This window comes from Chelonoidis abingdonii, chromosome 2 (genome assembly GCF_003597395.2).
Source record: "Chelonoidis abingdonii isolate Lonesome George chromosome 2, CheloAbing_2.0, whole genome shotgun sequence".
Lineage (NCBI taxonomy): Eukaryota > Metazoa > Chordata > Testudines > Testudinidae > Chelonoidis > Chelonoidis abingdonii.
Genome location: NC_133770.1, coordinates 266,510,725 through 266,526,067, shown reverse-complemented (window position 1 = coordinate 266,526,067; position 15,343 = coordinate 266,510,725). Strand labels below are relative to the sequence as shown.

Below are 15,343 nucleotides of genomic sequence, written 5' to 3'. Positions count from 1 at the left end.
ATTGGTCCTCTGGTCAGGTGACAGCCAGGCTTACTGAACTTGTTAACCCTTTACAGTCAAAAGAGATATAAAGTACTTCTGTTCTATTAACTCCTACTATCTGTTTATGACAAACTTCTATTGCCTTTCATCGTTCTGCGGTGCAGTTATTGAGTGTGCTCTAGAACTAGAGTAGATGTTGCCTCAGAGGAGACTCAGGTGCTAAATAAAGAACTTGCTTATTAACCTCCTTTTCCCAACTGTTGTGCAAACAACTGTTTTCTTCTAAACACACCTCATTTGTTTAATAGATGAAAGGTGATATTCTTGGTTTCATGCTCATTGTTTGTGTTGTGTTATAAAACGAATGGAATGTTATGTCTGAAGTTCTGATGTTCTATTGCTTATGATTTTAAAATATATAAAATGGGTTTAATTATACAAACTTGGGGCACAAGTACAAAATTAAAAATATTAGTGTTCCACAGACGGGATCTGTTGAACTTACAGGCAAAATGAACTCCAGCACACAGGGCCTGTCTGCCCTTCTGCCCCATGGCTTTTAAATCTAAGGACTGTTAGCAAGAATCTCTCTCATAATCTCTACTGCCACAATGGGAACGGATCTATTTCTTCAGTTCGCTGGGACCCAGATCCTACAGGACTTTAGCGTTCATAGTTAACATCTTAAGTTGCACACATTCTTATTCTTTATTTGTATTATGGTAGTGTCTAGAGGGCCCAAAATCATTGTGCGAGGCACTGCACAAATGTACAATACGCATCAGCCCCTGTGCTGAAGAGTTTATAATCTATATGGATAAGACAGAGGGAAGTGAAAGGGGAGATTGAAGAGAGAGAGGCATATGGAGGACAGGAATGGAATGAAAGGAAGAAAAGGGAGATATAGAAGGAAGGAGAGGAGTATAAAGGATAGGTGAAGTAAGCCTGAACTGTAATGAAGTGATTGCAAAAGAAGGGGCAAGCAAAGGTTGAACCAACAGCCAACAGTAGAAGAGAAAGAATACCCAGAATAAAAATTGAAGGAAAAAATAGTGTGACGACATCATCCGTGTCTGAAGTTTCCAGTTGAAACTCTTCCATAGCTGCACCTGCCAGGTTGAGTTGAAGTTGGAGGAATGCTTACCTACAATGACAACCTGGGTTTGGTCTGAGAAAAAGCATCTGAGCCATTTCAGGGTAATTATGTTTTCCTGTTTTAATGCACAATAGTAGTATAGTGCTAATTACTGCTCCAGCATAAAGTTATTCAATTTGTTTATCATAAGATCTTAAAATGCTTTGCCAGATATGGTTGAGTTTAGCTCAGGGATTGGCCCATCAGGGAAATCCGCTGGAAGTCTGGAACGGTTTGTTTACCTACAATGTCCACAGGTTTGGCCAGTTGTAGCTCCTACTAGCCGCGGTTTGCCATTCCAGGCCAATGGGGGCTGTGGGAATTGGTGGCCAGCTTCCCCCATTGGCCTGGAACAGTGAACTGTGGCCAGTGGGAGCTGCGATTGGCCAAACTTGTAGATGCTGCAGGTAAAGAAACCGTCTCGGCCAGCTAGCAGATTTCCCTATCAGGCCGCTTGCCAAAGGCTGGCGGTCCCTGGTTTATCTTAACTAAACGACTTTTTACACACAGTGCCATCTAGTGGCTGAACAGTATAATACAGTTTAGCATTCTATTACATCTTCCCCTTCAAGTTCTGCTTTCCTGCCATTTACACTATCATGCTGTCTTTGAAGTTCCATACATATCACTCTGTTAAGTGTCTCTGAATCATACTGGTTTTCTAAATATATGATGTAACCATGTAATAACTTGGTCATCTGGCTGTCAATTAGTTGCAATAACTAGCTGTTATCAGTCCAGAATCCTTGAGTTTTCTTCTTGTTCTGCATCCACCATCTGTAGAGTTTGCTCTGTTGATTTTTCTCTCTTAGGGAAAAAACTAGCTGTCAGTGGTTTCTGCTGCACTCCCCACTGTCAATCTCAATCATGTGTGATCTGGGCATTTAAATTTTTATTTTTTTTATGACAGCTAGAGTTGTCCATCCCTTTTCTCCATTCAGGAGTAATAGAATACTAAACTGTATTATACAATTCAGCCACTAGGTGACAGTGTGTGTAAAATACCTCATTTAGGCTAAACTCAGCCATAGCTGGCAGAGCATTAAAGGATCTTATGACTAACACATATGATCATAGGTACTGGAAATAGGGATGTCGGGGGTGCTACTGCACCTCCTGGTATCCATTATATATAAGGTTTACAGTTTGGTTCAATGGCTCTCAGCACCCCCACTATACAATTTTTTCTAGCATCATGTATCTGGTGTGCATAAGGAGCCACATGGAAGAAGGAATGGAGGCAGTTATCTGACAGTCTGACAAATGCCATCATCATCTCATTATCTTGCCATCTTAATTCCCATAACATTCTTTTCTCATGGTCTTTACAAATTCAATCTTGCCCAGCTCACATCTATTCAAAATACTGCTTCAACGATCATTTCCCTAGCTTGTTGCTTTGCTCATGCCACTCCACTCTTTGCCTTCCTCCACTGGCTTCCCTTTCTCCATCACATCAAAGATGAAATTCTTATGTTCAGTTTCAGGGCCCTTTAGGGCCTATTCTATCCTACATATCATCTGCTAGTCACTACTGAGATGTTGACTCCCACTTCCAATCATCCCATGACTCCTTTGTCATGATGCCTATAAAAAACTTGGCAATGTTTAGGCAGCTGGTGTTTTACTGGCCAATATTATTTCAATGTTTCCTTGTACTTCCCCATCTGTCTCTTTGTATCCACCTGTTGTCTCTTGTTTTAGAGAAGATCTTTGGGGCATGTATTGTCTTTTTGTATTGTGCACCTATCTGAATGTGGTCTTGGTTCATGACTGGGGCTCATGGACACTACTGCCATTAATAAATGGTGACTGATGAAGCCAAGGGGGCATAGGGTTCACATGAAGCTCATCAAGGGAAGAGGCAGATTTATCCAAAACCTTGATGGAAGTAATCTGTCATTTTAAATCTGATGCAATAGAACATGAGGAGCCAGTAGACGCATTCAGAGAAGAAAGTGACCTAATCAGTTCAGCTGGCCCAGAAGATGATTTAAAGCTAAAAATCAGTGTGGTTTTTTTTAAATAATTGTTTTATTATTTACTATTTATATTACCATAGCACCTAGGAGCCCCAGTCAAGGACTAGGATCCCATTGCGCTAGGTGCTGCATAAACAGACCAAAAAGACAGTCTCTGCCCCAAAGAGCATAAGACAAGACACAACAGATAGATAGAGAGCTTGATGGGAGAGTACAATGAGACAGTATTGGTTAGCATGATAGGCTGTGGTCCCAATACTCCAATGGACCTAATTATTAAGTTTTTTTTGTAGGCATCATGGAAAAATAGTGTTAAGGAGAGTTTTGCAGGAGGATAATGTGTTAGTTCTGTTGATATATATGAGGGAGTGTGAATGGAGGGTGCTTGCTTAAACATTTAACAACTGGGTAATGGAGGCTTAGAGGTGCATGGAGTGATTAGAGGTGCAAGTCAACAGCATGATAGTGAATGAAAGATGACAGATGGGGGTGATAGGGTGTGAAGGACCTTGAAAGTGAAGACAAGTAGCTTGTGTTTGATGTGACAGAGAAGGGGGACAGATGCAGAGAGAGGGGTGACATGGTGAACACAACAGGTTAGGAAAATGATCTTTGCAGCAACATTCTGAATGAATATGCATCAAAGCTGGAGAGAAAGTTGTGGCAATAATTGAGACACAAGAGGCTGGATGAGAGTGTTTTCTGTGTGGGTAGAGAGGAAAGGCTGTATCTTAGAAATGTTGAGATGATGCCATATCACTGAGAGGTCTATCAGTGGCTGTTAGCCAAGATAGGGATGCAACCCCACGCTCTGAGTGTCCCTAGCCTCTGTGTGCCAGAAGCTGGGAGTGGACAACAGGGGACAGATCACTTGATTGCCTATTCTGGTCATTCCCTCTGAAGCATCTGGCATTGGCCACTGCTGGAAGACAGGACACTGGGCCAGATGGACCTTTGGTCTGACCTGCTATGGTTGTTCTTATGTTATATTCTGCAGAAAGAATCAGTAAAACTTTGATGTAGCCTGGATACGAACACTTAGAAAGGGGTTTGATTTGAAGATGATACCCAAGTTTGCAGGGTTGAGTGATAAGCAGGATTGTAGTGCTGTCTACAGTGACTGAGGTAGGCGGTAGCAGAGAGGGCACTGGACTCATATGCATTTTGAATAACATCTTCCTGAATCTTGCTTTCCTGACCTTAAAAGAAATCTATTGAGATGAGCATTAAAAGTTAAAAATACACCCTTAGGTACTTTAAACACTTTGTTCTGTAAGATGGCCCTAGCTTTTCCTGTGCACGGTCACCTAAGCCTAGCATGTATATTGGCTATGCATTTGTTGATTAAGTACTGGTCTGCACTAAGAAATTAGGTTAATATTACTACAGTAAAAGCTTTGTTATCCAGCATGTTGGAGGAATGGGGGGTGCTGGGTAAGATAAAAATTCTGGTTACTAAGAAGGAGGGAGTTTGGGTGCAGGAGGGGGCTCAGGGCTCGGGCACTGGAAGAGGTGTACTGTGCCAGATCAAGGCAACATTCACCTTGGTTGCCTTTCCGCAAGTGGTGACATTTCCCTGCTTCTCCCAGGCAGAGGTGCAGCTAGGTGTGCTGCCTCCGCCCGCAGTCACCGCCCCACAGTTCCTGTTGGCCATGGTAACTGGCCAATGGGAGCTGCGAAGCGAGCAGATGGGGTGGGGTCAGTGCGCAGAGGTGCCTGGCCGCATCTCCACATAGAAGCAACAGGGACTGCTAGCAGCGACCCATGCGGAGCCAGATAGGGAACCTGCTCCACGCCATTCGGATATAAACCAGACTTTCAATGAAGATCTGAAATGCCAGTTTATAGAGCCTTCCAGCTGGCAAAGTGCCAGATACAGCTTTTGCTGTAGGTTGCTCGGGACTGTGAAAAAGCCACACCCCCTGAGGGATAGTTAAACCCACCTCACCCCCATTGTAGCCAGCTCTGGGTTGACAGGATAATTCTTCTGTTGGCCTAGCTAGTGCCTCAGGAGGCAGCTTATCTATGCAGATGGCCACATCCCTCCTTTTGGCATATGTATTGCCCACACTGAGGCACTGCTGCAACAATTTAGATGTAGACAACCCATGAGCCGCATGGTGGCCTGGCCAGCGTCTGCAAGGGCCAAGAGGTTGGAGCCTTTCCCGCCTCTCTCAGCTGGGCAGTTGTCACTAGTGCAAGAAGCTGTGGCCTGGGCTTGACTGACAGCTGCAGGCGCGGAGATGCTGTAGGGTCTGTGTTTCTCGGGCGGCTCCTGCCAGAATGAGCCCTGGCCTCCCGGGGGCCAGCGGGGAGCAAGAGGTCACAGAGGCGGGGGCGGGCCGCCGCGCAGCCATCTCGTCAAGCCCCGCCCCCTCCTCGGCCAGCAGTGGGGGTGGAGCTCGGGCTGCTGCTCCTCTCCCCGTCCGGGGCCCCGGGAGAGCAAATCCATGCGCTCGGCCATCGGCTGCGCAGCTGCACTGAGCCCCGCCGGAGCGCGCGAGAAGGAGGCCGGGGCCGGGGCCGGCGGAGTCTCATGGATCCCCGAGCCGACGGATGAGGCGAGGGCCGCTAGCTCTCCCGGAGGCAGGCAGCTGGGATCAGGTCTGAGGGGGCGCGCGGCCTCTCCCGCGGCGGCAGCTCTAGCGTGGGGCTCGGCGGCTACAGCTCCTCCCCCCGTGGCGGTGTTATGGCCCCTTGTTGGAGCACAAAAGCGTCCCCAGGCTGGCGGTCGGCGCAGCTCCTGTTCCTCGTCTTCTCCTGTTGCGGTAGGTACCCGTGTCTGAGGGGCCTCGCCGCCCCCGGGCAGGGGGGCCCGCCTGCGGAGGAGGGTTGGCGGATGAAGGCTGCTTTGTCTTCTTTCTTCTCCGTGTGTGAGGGGCGGGCATCGCAGCCCCACTGCTAGGGAGAGGTTCCCGTGGTTCCCTACCCCCGCCCCGGTTTAATTACCCCAACCCTCTCTCCTCCGAGCCCCTTCCCCGCGCCTGATCTGGATTTAACCCCCCGCCCCCAGGCCCTCTCTTCAGCCATATCTCCCTGTTGTTGTTTCAGCTGGTGGTGGTGGTGGACTCTTCCCCCAGGGGCTCCCTCAAACTCAGCCTGAGACTTGGCCCAGATACCTCCTTCCCCCTATGCGCATCTGCAGACTCCAGAACCGGTGTGTGACTGTAAAAATCACTGAATTAATAAATCCCTGCAGGGTACTCCAGCCTGGCCAGTTTGAGACAGATGAGGCCTGGTCATCACTGGATGTGGTCCCTGGACTATGCTGGATGATAATATGATAATGCTAATATTATGTGATGAGTTTCTCACACACAGAAAGGCCTTGAGCTTTTGTTTTGGCTTTTTTTGTTTTTGTTCAGCCTTTGTAATGATACTGTGATTTATTATATTAACATAAACACTCATATGTCTTTCCAAAACCTCAGCCTAGTGTAAAGAAATACTTATCATTTCTATCTCTTGCAGAATTTCTCCTCACAAAGTATTTCAGAGTGATTTACAGACAATAAGCCAAATCCAGCAGTTGTTACTCAGATTTTACAGTGGAAAATTCCTGTTGGCTTCTTTGTGAGTTCTGCCTGAGGACAGAATTTCATTACTGGATTCTGGTGTTATTTGTTTTCATTAGGTCCCACAATGTGTTAAAGTGTTTTCCTAAGGTAGAGAATGTCTTATGCTGTGAAGAGCTTACAAATTGCGGTGCTGATTCAGCAAGCTACTTAGGCCGTTGCCAAACCTTAAGTATGTGCTTAAGTATATTGTTAAATTTGAGGCTTCAGGGTTTGTTGTGCTAATTAACAGAACAGGTGTAAGGCCCCGATTCTGCAAACACTTAGGGTGTATCTACATTGCAGCTGGGAACAAGTCTTCTGGCTGCATTGAAAGACTTATGCTAGCTTTGCTGGAGGTAGCACACAGAAAATAGCAATGTGGACATTGAAGCTCTGGCAGATGCTCTGGCAGATACTCAGGCTAGCCACATGAGCTCGGACCAAGCGGGTTGGAAGAGCTTGAGAGTCTGAGCCCCAATGTCCATTTTTAGCTTGCATGGGGGAGCAGAGCTAGTGCAATGCTGTGTACCCAGGCTGGGAGGCATAAGAGCTGCAGTGTAGACACAACCTTACAGGTTCCTGCTCCCGAGATTTTTACACCAATGTATCTACACTGACATAGTATCAGAGGGGTAGCCATGTTAGTCTGGATCTGTAAAAGCAGCAGAGAGTCCTGTGGCACCTTATAGACTAACAGAAGTTCTGGAGCATGAGCTTTCGAGGGTGAATACCCACTTCCAAAACTTCTGTTAGTCTGTAAGGTGCCACAGGACTCTCTGCTGCTTTTACATTAACATAGTTACGTTGCTGATAGCACTATAACCCCCCAAGGTAGATGCAATGCACTACTGCAAGTTGGAAATGGGTAAATTGAATGGGTGCAAGCCCCATTTTACATTGGAGCAGCACATCTATCCTGGAGATCTGTGTTGATGTAGCTATTGCTATATTAACTGCAACTGCAGTAGTGCGTAAATCTATAACACGGACAAGCCCTTACATGTTTTAAATTTACACATGTGAGTAATCCTATTGAAATCATGAGAATACTTGTGTGTAGAATGAGGCCTGATCTTATATCACATTCATCCATTAGATTTTCTTCTTCCTTGCTGAAATTCTTAAGTTCTTCAGCATTTTGTATCATCGCCTTTAGTTTCAATTATCATGCCGTCAAAAGGACAGGAATACACAGCTATTTTGGCGTCTTTGACAGAAGTAACGTCTCCTTCAGTTTCTTTTTTTTAAAAAAAACATAGTATGCAGGACTGAAGAGGCAGAGATACCAGAGCCCAAAATTTTGCATACTCTGCTTCTGTCAACATTGAAATTACCAGAATTAGGAAGACTAGATAGATAGGGATAAGGAGTATAACTTGTGAGTAAATTGGTCAAGGTTTGGAGTATGCACCAATATGGCATCAGCACAAATGAAATAAAGCCACAGTTTGAGGAAAACTGATCTGTAGTATAGCAGGAAGTGGTAGGGAAATCTTGGCCCAAGACTTTGGGAATGCTGTGGAATGTACTATGTGATCTTTAATGTCCATGTAAAGCAGACAGGATTTCATTTTTTTAGGAAACTGTGTGTATGTCCATCCATGCAGTTTGCATGGCACTAAGCACTATGAGTTAATTTTTTTAATTGCTCTGAGGCTTTTTGACTAAACCAAACAAAAAGGAAATCAAGTTTATAACTGTGATTCCTGATGTCGTTTACAGTATTTGTACAGTATTATAAAATCATATGTGTACTTTGTGATAAGATGTCTAACATATCTATGTATTTGGAAAAAAAAAATCTTCCTTGATCACATCATGGAGCTTTAGTCAGGTTTGACAAGATTATTACCAAGGACCTACTAGTCAAAGATAAGAGGAGAACTGAGTCTGGGAGCTCCACAAATGATTTCCTTGCTTCCTTGCTGAGCAGCTCAATCTCCTCTGTTGTGTCTATTGCCAAGAAGGAAAAAGGGTGTTGAGACTTCTACCAGGGTGCTGTCTCTAACCTTTCTTGAGGGACTCATCTTTTATATCAGTCATTGGCCAACAGACGTCTGACTTATTTGCTCAACAGGAAAATAAATTGCTGTAGGAAAAAATATTAATGTTCTGAGACTTGAGGTATTTGGTCATGGACTAGTACCAGTCCAGGTTTTAGAGAGATGAGAGGTGATTTTGATTTACAATAACCGTATTGTAAATCAGTTAGTTTTTCTTTTTTAGTTCAGCTTACAGAAGTACCATGAAAACGTACCATTCCAGGTACAAATTTTACTCTCCTACCAGTCTATAATGATGAGAGAGGGAGGAATAATAATTTACTCATCCATTTAAAAACAATTGCTTGACTCAGGCAAGTGGGTGAGAAGAACTTTGCTAGGATAATTTAGTTAATTTCCTAAAGAAATGATAATTCTCGTAGGTTGATTTGAGAGCCAAAACACGTTCTCCCAACAAGATCGTTTACCTTAACAAATCGCTGTACGCTAAATTCAGATCCTTTTTAGTAATATTACTTTTACAATTTACTGGACAAGATATTTCGATAAACAGTCATTGTTTGTTGGAATTACTTTTAACACAACTATTAAAACCAGCATGTTAGAGTGGTTTTGTATTCCTTGAAAATAAAAATAATAAATTTAATGTTGTATCAGCCTAGTTGAATCAGATAATACAAACCCATAAATATACTTTAGTGCCTGTTATCACAAAGGGTCCGAGAATTTGTCTGAATAAAATCTTTCACCATCTTCTGTGCACGGAGGCATAAATCTAATTTGCTCTTCACAATTGTGCTTTAGGTGCCCTTTGGGATCAGGGCCAGGTTAGATATACTTACAATAGACCCTTTCCTTTGGTGCCAACTGCAGGGTCATACTATGAAACCTAAATCCTAGCTTTCATTTAAAAAATTTGTAGACCACATGATTGCAAAATGCTCGAAAATATGACCTGTGTACAACTGATGCAGTGATGTCTACAGACTCAGAGAACCTCTAGTGAATGGAAGAGCAGCAGCCACTAGAGCAACGTTCTCAGACATGGCCACTGTGGCCGCATGCAGCCACCAGAGGCTTTTCATATGGCCACGGCAGCCTCCTGGGTGGCAATGGTGGGAGGCAAAGCATCAGCCCTTTGCACTCCTCCTTGTTGCTCCTCGATGTGCCACCCTGCACCGTCTCTGGAGAGAGGTGGGACACAATGCTGCAAGAGCAAGATAAGTTCTTGACCCACAATGAGAAGGTGGTTTGGGGAGCAGGCTCCAACAGCAGGACTTCAGGAATCTGGCTGTGCGCCCCCAGGCTTTGACCACGGGGCAGCAGGTATTGCCCCCCTCTGGCTATGGCCACGCAGCCCTGGCTTCCAGCTGCGGAGCTTCAGCTTCTGGCCCTTGCTTTCAGCTTCAGAGCAGCAGGTGCTGGCCACCAGTTCCAGTCCCGGGCTCCCTCCACGCACTGGCCACAGGTGCCAGCCCCAGTCCCATCCGCATGGGAGATGGATTACTACCCTAATGGGAGAATCCTTCCTATGGGCATAGGTAATGTTTATGCTGAAGCGTTACAGTTGTGCTGCTGTAGCATTTTAAGTGTACACAAGCCCTTAGTACTGCCATAGGGAGCCTTGGGCTCAAATGAATTCTTTTGAGAAACTGAAGCTTGTATTAAATAGTTGAAGTTTTCCATAATCAGGGTTATAATAAATGCATGCAAATTATCCTTTTGTATAACAAAACTCTGTCATCAAACAGTAGTTCTAACTACCTTTTCCCCCCTTAGGTAGAGTTAAAGGAAGTTGTTTTCAAAGGCATAATGACCTCAGAGGCTTAATTCACAAGATGTGGCAGTATTATGAACACCAGGGATGCGTGGTCTGCTTCCCATACAAATCAGCACATTTTGTTTTCCACTTATCCTTCTTTGTATATGTGCTGCAGTGGTTTAGGGAAGAAACTACTGTAGCATGCTTGCCTTCTTAAAGTAAATGAAAATATCTTTAACAGGATATATACAACTATCATCTCAAATTGTTTCCAACAGAACAGTTATTTACTACTAGCTTGGAGACATAACATTTAAAAATTTCTTATATTGACATGGTAAAATAAGGCCAACTAAAGCTGAATGTCTGCAAGGGGTGTTTCACAGCATATCAGTTGGGAAAAGGAAATGTAAAATCATCATTTCACATCTTTGAATTGCAGCGCCGTGCAGCAGGGTGCCGTATCCTGGGGCTGAATTGTATGGTGGGTTTAATTAGGGAAGGCGTCTCTGTTGTGGAGACCACATCTTTCCATTTTCCTAACATGCTTCATGTCAGAAGGTACTGAAGAAGCAGCTGATTCCATGGCCGAAGTTTAGGTAGTAGCCCTGGGCAGAGCAGTTCACAAAGCCTGCAAAAGCTGTGGTGACAGAGGATCCTAAGTTGGGAAGGACCTTCACAAGAAGACAGTCATGCCTTCTATGTTGCGGAGGGAGAGGAAATGGAGTAAGTTCTCTTTTATAAGTTCTGTTTAATAAGAAAGAGAAGGAATAATATGGCCCAGACTCTGCTTGGTTTTCTTTTCTGTTTTTAATCTTTTAAATTTTTTAATTAAATGAGTGGAGAGAGAAGAAAGTAAGGAATCCACTTCTGTTTTCACTGGTGGCAGTTGGAGGCAGGAGGAGGGAGTGAGAATCAAGTCAGCATTTGAGTCACTGCTTCAAGAGTAGGAAGGGAAGGGAAGGAACAGAAGCAGAAGGATGTTAAGCAACTTGTGCATACCCAAGTACAATTACACTTAGTCCTCAGGCAGTGAGGTGTCATGGAAATTTTGAATCCCTGTGCTTTACTGTTCATCCTGATTGAGTGAATGAGCAAGCTGTGACTTGTGAATAATCAGGTGATCCAGTCCCCAGACTATTACTGGGTGTGCTGGAGCTGCTCAGGGGCTCCTATTTGCCTGCTGAGACATGAGTGCAGAAAAAATGTTTGGGGATCAGGCCCTTTGTAGCTGCCTTACCCATTGAGTATATTTCCCTCCCCTGGGGCCTGAATGTTGCTGCTCGGTTGGCTGAAGTTTGTGTCCCTTAGCTGTTACCTGATTGCTGTAGTACGTATACTGCCTAACTCCAGGCCCAGCCTCTTCTTTCCCTGACTGTCACTCCTATGTGTGCACTCCCTCTCACAGTTATAATTAAAAGCATGAGGTGGGTAGCTGGATTACATAGGTGAGTACCAATTGAATAGTAACTCTGGTAACCCTCTGTTGTTGTTGAACTCTTTGTCCCTAGCCTTAGGAACCTAAAAAACTGGTAGTTCTGGAACTTGACAGCTAACAATGTGGAGCTTGGGGACTCAACTAAATCTGCTATAAAATGCAATAGCATTTGAGAACCATGAACAGCCTTAGTGAATACTGAGGAAATAAAATTATTAGATTTAGGTCCTTCTTGGACCTCTAGTCTAAATCTACACAAAGACTGTTCCTTGACAACTTCTTATGATATTGCGGAACACTGTCTAGACAAAAAATTGTAAATAAAGTGTGCAGTATGGTTGGCAATAAACTACTAAACATATCTAAAATTTGAAACAAACTTCAGCAGTTCCAAAATCTTGTGTGTATTATTTAAATTGTCTTCTCTTCAAACAATAATTTTCTCAAGGATTATAATTTGGTCTAAGAAGAAAGTGGATTGGAATAGCTTTAGAAACTACAAAATGCTGAATTCTTGCCTTCATATAAAGGCCATGTTTGCAGATCAGAGGTCCCCAAACTGTGGGGTGCACCCCTGTAGGGGGGCATGGGGGAATGTTATGTGGGGTGTGGTGGGACCGGGCCAGCCCCCACAAGAGGTGGTGGGGAAGGAGCACTATCCAGCCCCCCTCTGCTTCTAGCACTGCTCTGGCCCCAGCCGCAGGCCCCGGCTCCAGCCTCAGCCCCTGGTCATGGCTCTGTTCTGGGCCCTGCCCTCGGCCTCAGCCCCTGGCACTGGCTCCATTCCCAGGCCTAGACCCGCCCTCATCTGCAGCCCCAGCCTCTGCCCCCTTATCCAGTCCATGCCCCCACCCTCCCTGAGCAGCAGCCCTGCTCCCAGCCCTGGCTTGGTGTGGGGATGCGGGGCGCAGACAGGGGTAAGGGAGGGCACAACCCTGAAAAGTTTGGGGGCCACTGGTGTAGATAAATATAACAAAATTACTTGCATGTATGCACATACGAAGGAATTTATATACATAAATACAACATCAAGTAGCACTTCCCTGAAAAGGTCTTATGTTGAAATCTTGGAAATTTAGGGACATGTTTTAGCAATGCTTGAGGTTAACAACATTTATTTGAGGGTGGTGATCAGTCTTTTGCCGTTTTAAATTTACTAATGTATCTGGAAATCTGCTGTTAATAACCTGTTTAAAATGTATACTGTAATCATAGAATTTTAAACAATTCATTCTTTTGTGGAAGGTAATGCAATTTAAAGAGTTAAATAGAAATTAGAGGATCCAGTATTTGTATGAAGTGAATTGAAAAATGCTATTTCTTTTATCACTTTTACAGTGCAAATATTTGTAATCAAATAGATATAAAGTGAGCACTGTACATTTTGTATTCTGCATTGTAATTGAAATCAATATATTTGAAAATGTAGAAAAATATCCAAAATAGGTAATACATTTCAATTGGTATTCTATTTTAATTGTGTGGTTAAAACTGAGATTAATCACAATTAATTTTTTTGAGTTAATTGTGTGACTTAATTGTGATTAATCGACAGCCCTAAATATAAGTTACCACACAGTTTTCCAAGCAGGGTAAAAAAATTACAGAGAAAACATATTAAAACAATAAAAGAACCTACATGCATGCTAATAAGCTTACCAGAGTTCATCCCAGCTCTAACATGGATTCCAGCGGTAAGTCCTTCAAATCTCCCTCCCCTTCCCCCCAGCACACAGTCTTATGAGGCTTCAATAGCAAGTCATTTCAATCGTTCCTATAAGGATTGGGGTCTCTGGGGACCATGGGATCTATCCAATTGCAGGATCAGGAAGAAGGCCGTGAGGCAGCCCAAACTCAGGCTTTTTATCCCAAAATCTTTTCTTTGCTGATCTCTGGAGAATCTAGTTTGAACTAGTTTATGAATATCTCTACAGGGAGATTTCAAAGGCTGATAATGGAGGAAGTTCATTAGCATTCCTCCTCTCTACTATAGAAGATACATCCAGTGCTATGCCAGTACATACAGTTTCATTTTTAATGTTACCAATAAGTTACTTGTGCAGGAATTCTTTGCCACTGCACAATGCAGAATTTGTGCAGAAGTTCATGATTTTTTGCACAGAATTTCTTCCCCCCACCCACCCCGAAATGGGCTGCAAAGCTTCTGGCTGCCACTAGGGATCATTGGACCCGGCACAGCCCAGCTGACAAATAGACATTGGTAGAGGGAGGAAGCAGGAGCTGGAGGGTCCCTGACAGCTGCAGTTCACCCCCTTCCTTCAGGGCATGCGTGGGCATACAGCAGGGGTTCTCAAACTTCATTGCTCTTTGACTTCCTCCTGACCTAAAAAAAGAATCAGTTCCCTTTGCTGGGGTAGTGTAGTAAAGCCTGAGCCTGCCTGGGCGGTGAGGCCAAAACCCAAGGGTTTCAGCCCAAGGTGGGGATCCTATAACCTGATCCCCTCACCCAGGGCTGAAGCCCTTGGGCTTTGGCCCCGGGCCCCAGCAAATCTAACACTAGCCCATGTGAACCCTTTAAAACAGTGTTGCAACTCACTTTGGTGCCCTGGCCTACAGTTTGAGAACTGCTGGCATACAGGAAACTCAGTACAAGCTCAGGACCCACCATCAAGCTGTTTGTTCCTCTGAATCCCTGGGGTCCATGAGGGAGAGGGTGTGAGTGTCTGGGTTGGGGTTGGGCTCGGGCTCCGGGGCTGGACTCTGGTGGAGAGGGAGTGAGTGTGTCTGGGCTGGGAGGGGGCACAGCTGGGCTCTGGGGAAAGGGGTATGTGGACCCCCTGCTGGGCTCTGGGGAGAGGGGGCAGAGAAATGGGAACTGATTTGTCATAGCAGTTTCCTTAACTCTCTACTCCTGAAGGAATTTTTTTGTGTCTGTTACAGGCATAATTGCTGATAGGTATTTTGAAATAATTAAAAAATAATTGAAACAAGCGTATTGTATAGTGTTATTTTGGCAAATAAAATATGCCGAATTTTGCAGAATTCCCCCAGGAATAATAGGTATTAATTCTAATTCAGTAAGGTTTAATTTAAACTTTATTGAACTATCTTAATTATCTAAAATTTGTGCAGGATTTTACAGGATAGTGTCAGTTGGTTACACGAGTATCTAAGAAATACACAAATATTAATGAAATCTCTCACCACTCCAGTAAAGCAGTATTTCCATTTTACAGATAGGGAAACTGAGGTATGGAGAAATTAAGTGGCTTCTCCGAAGTCACACAGGAATGTGGAACCAGGAATAGAGCAGATCTCCTAAATCCCAGTATGTGTGTGCGTACTGTGGGAGAACTTGACATGGAGTGCTGAGCACATGCAAGATACGCATGTGGTGCCTGACAAACATCCTGAAGAATGGCATGTCTATAAAATGAGTGGGGAAGCGGAGGAATGGTGGTGTGGGGAAAGATGATATTCTAAAACATCTAAATAGTGAGGGAAGACAGCCCCCCCCCCCCCC

General features: G+C 44.3%; 1 protein-coding gene across 1 annotated transcript in view; it reads left to right on the top strand.

Annotated features, from left to right (window-relative positions):
* The first annotated feature begins 5,543 nt into the window (after positions 1 to 5,543).
* The window catches only part of LRP12 (LDL receptor related protein 12), a 78,424-nt gene continuing 68,624 nt past the window's right edge, over positions 5,544 to 15,343 (top strand). Inside the window, 2 exon segments of the mRNA XM_032786443.2 lie at positions 5,544 to 5,687; positions 5,689 to 5,867. Of these exon segments, the coding sequence (XP_032642334.1) occupies positions 5,656 to 5,687; positions 5,689 to 5,867 (211 nt within the window). The 5' untranslated portion in view covers positions 5,544 to 5,655.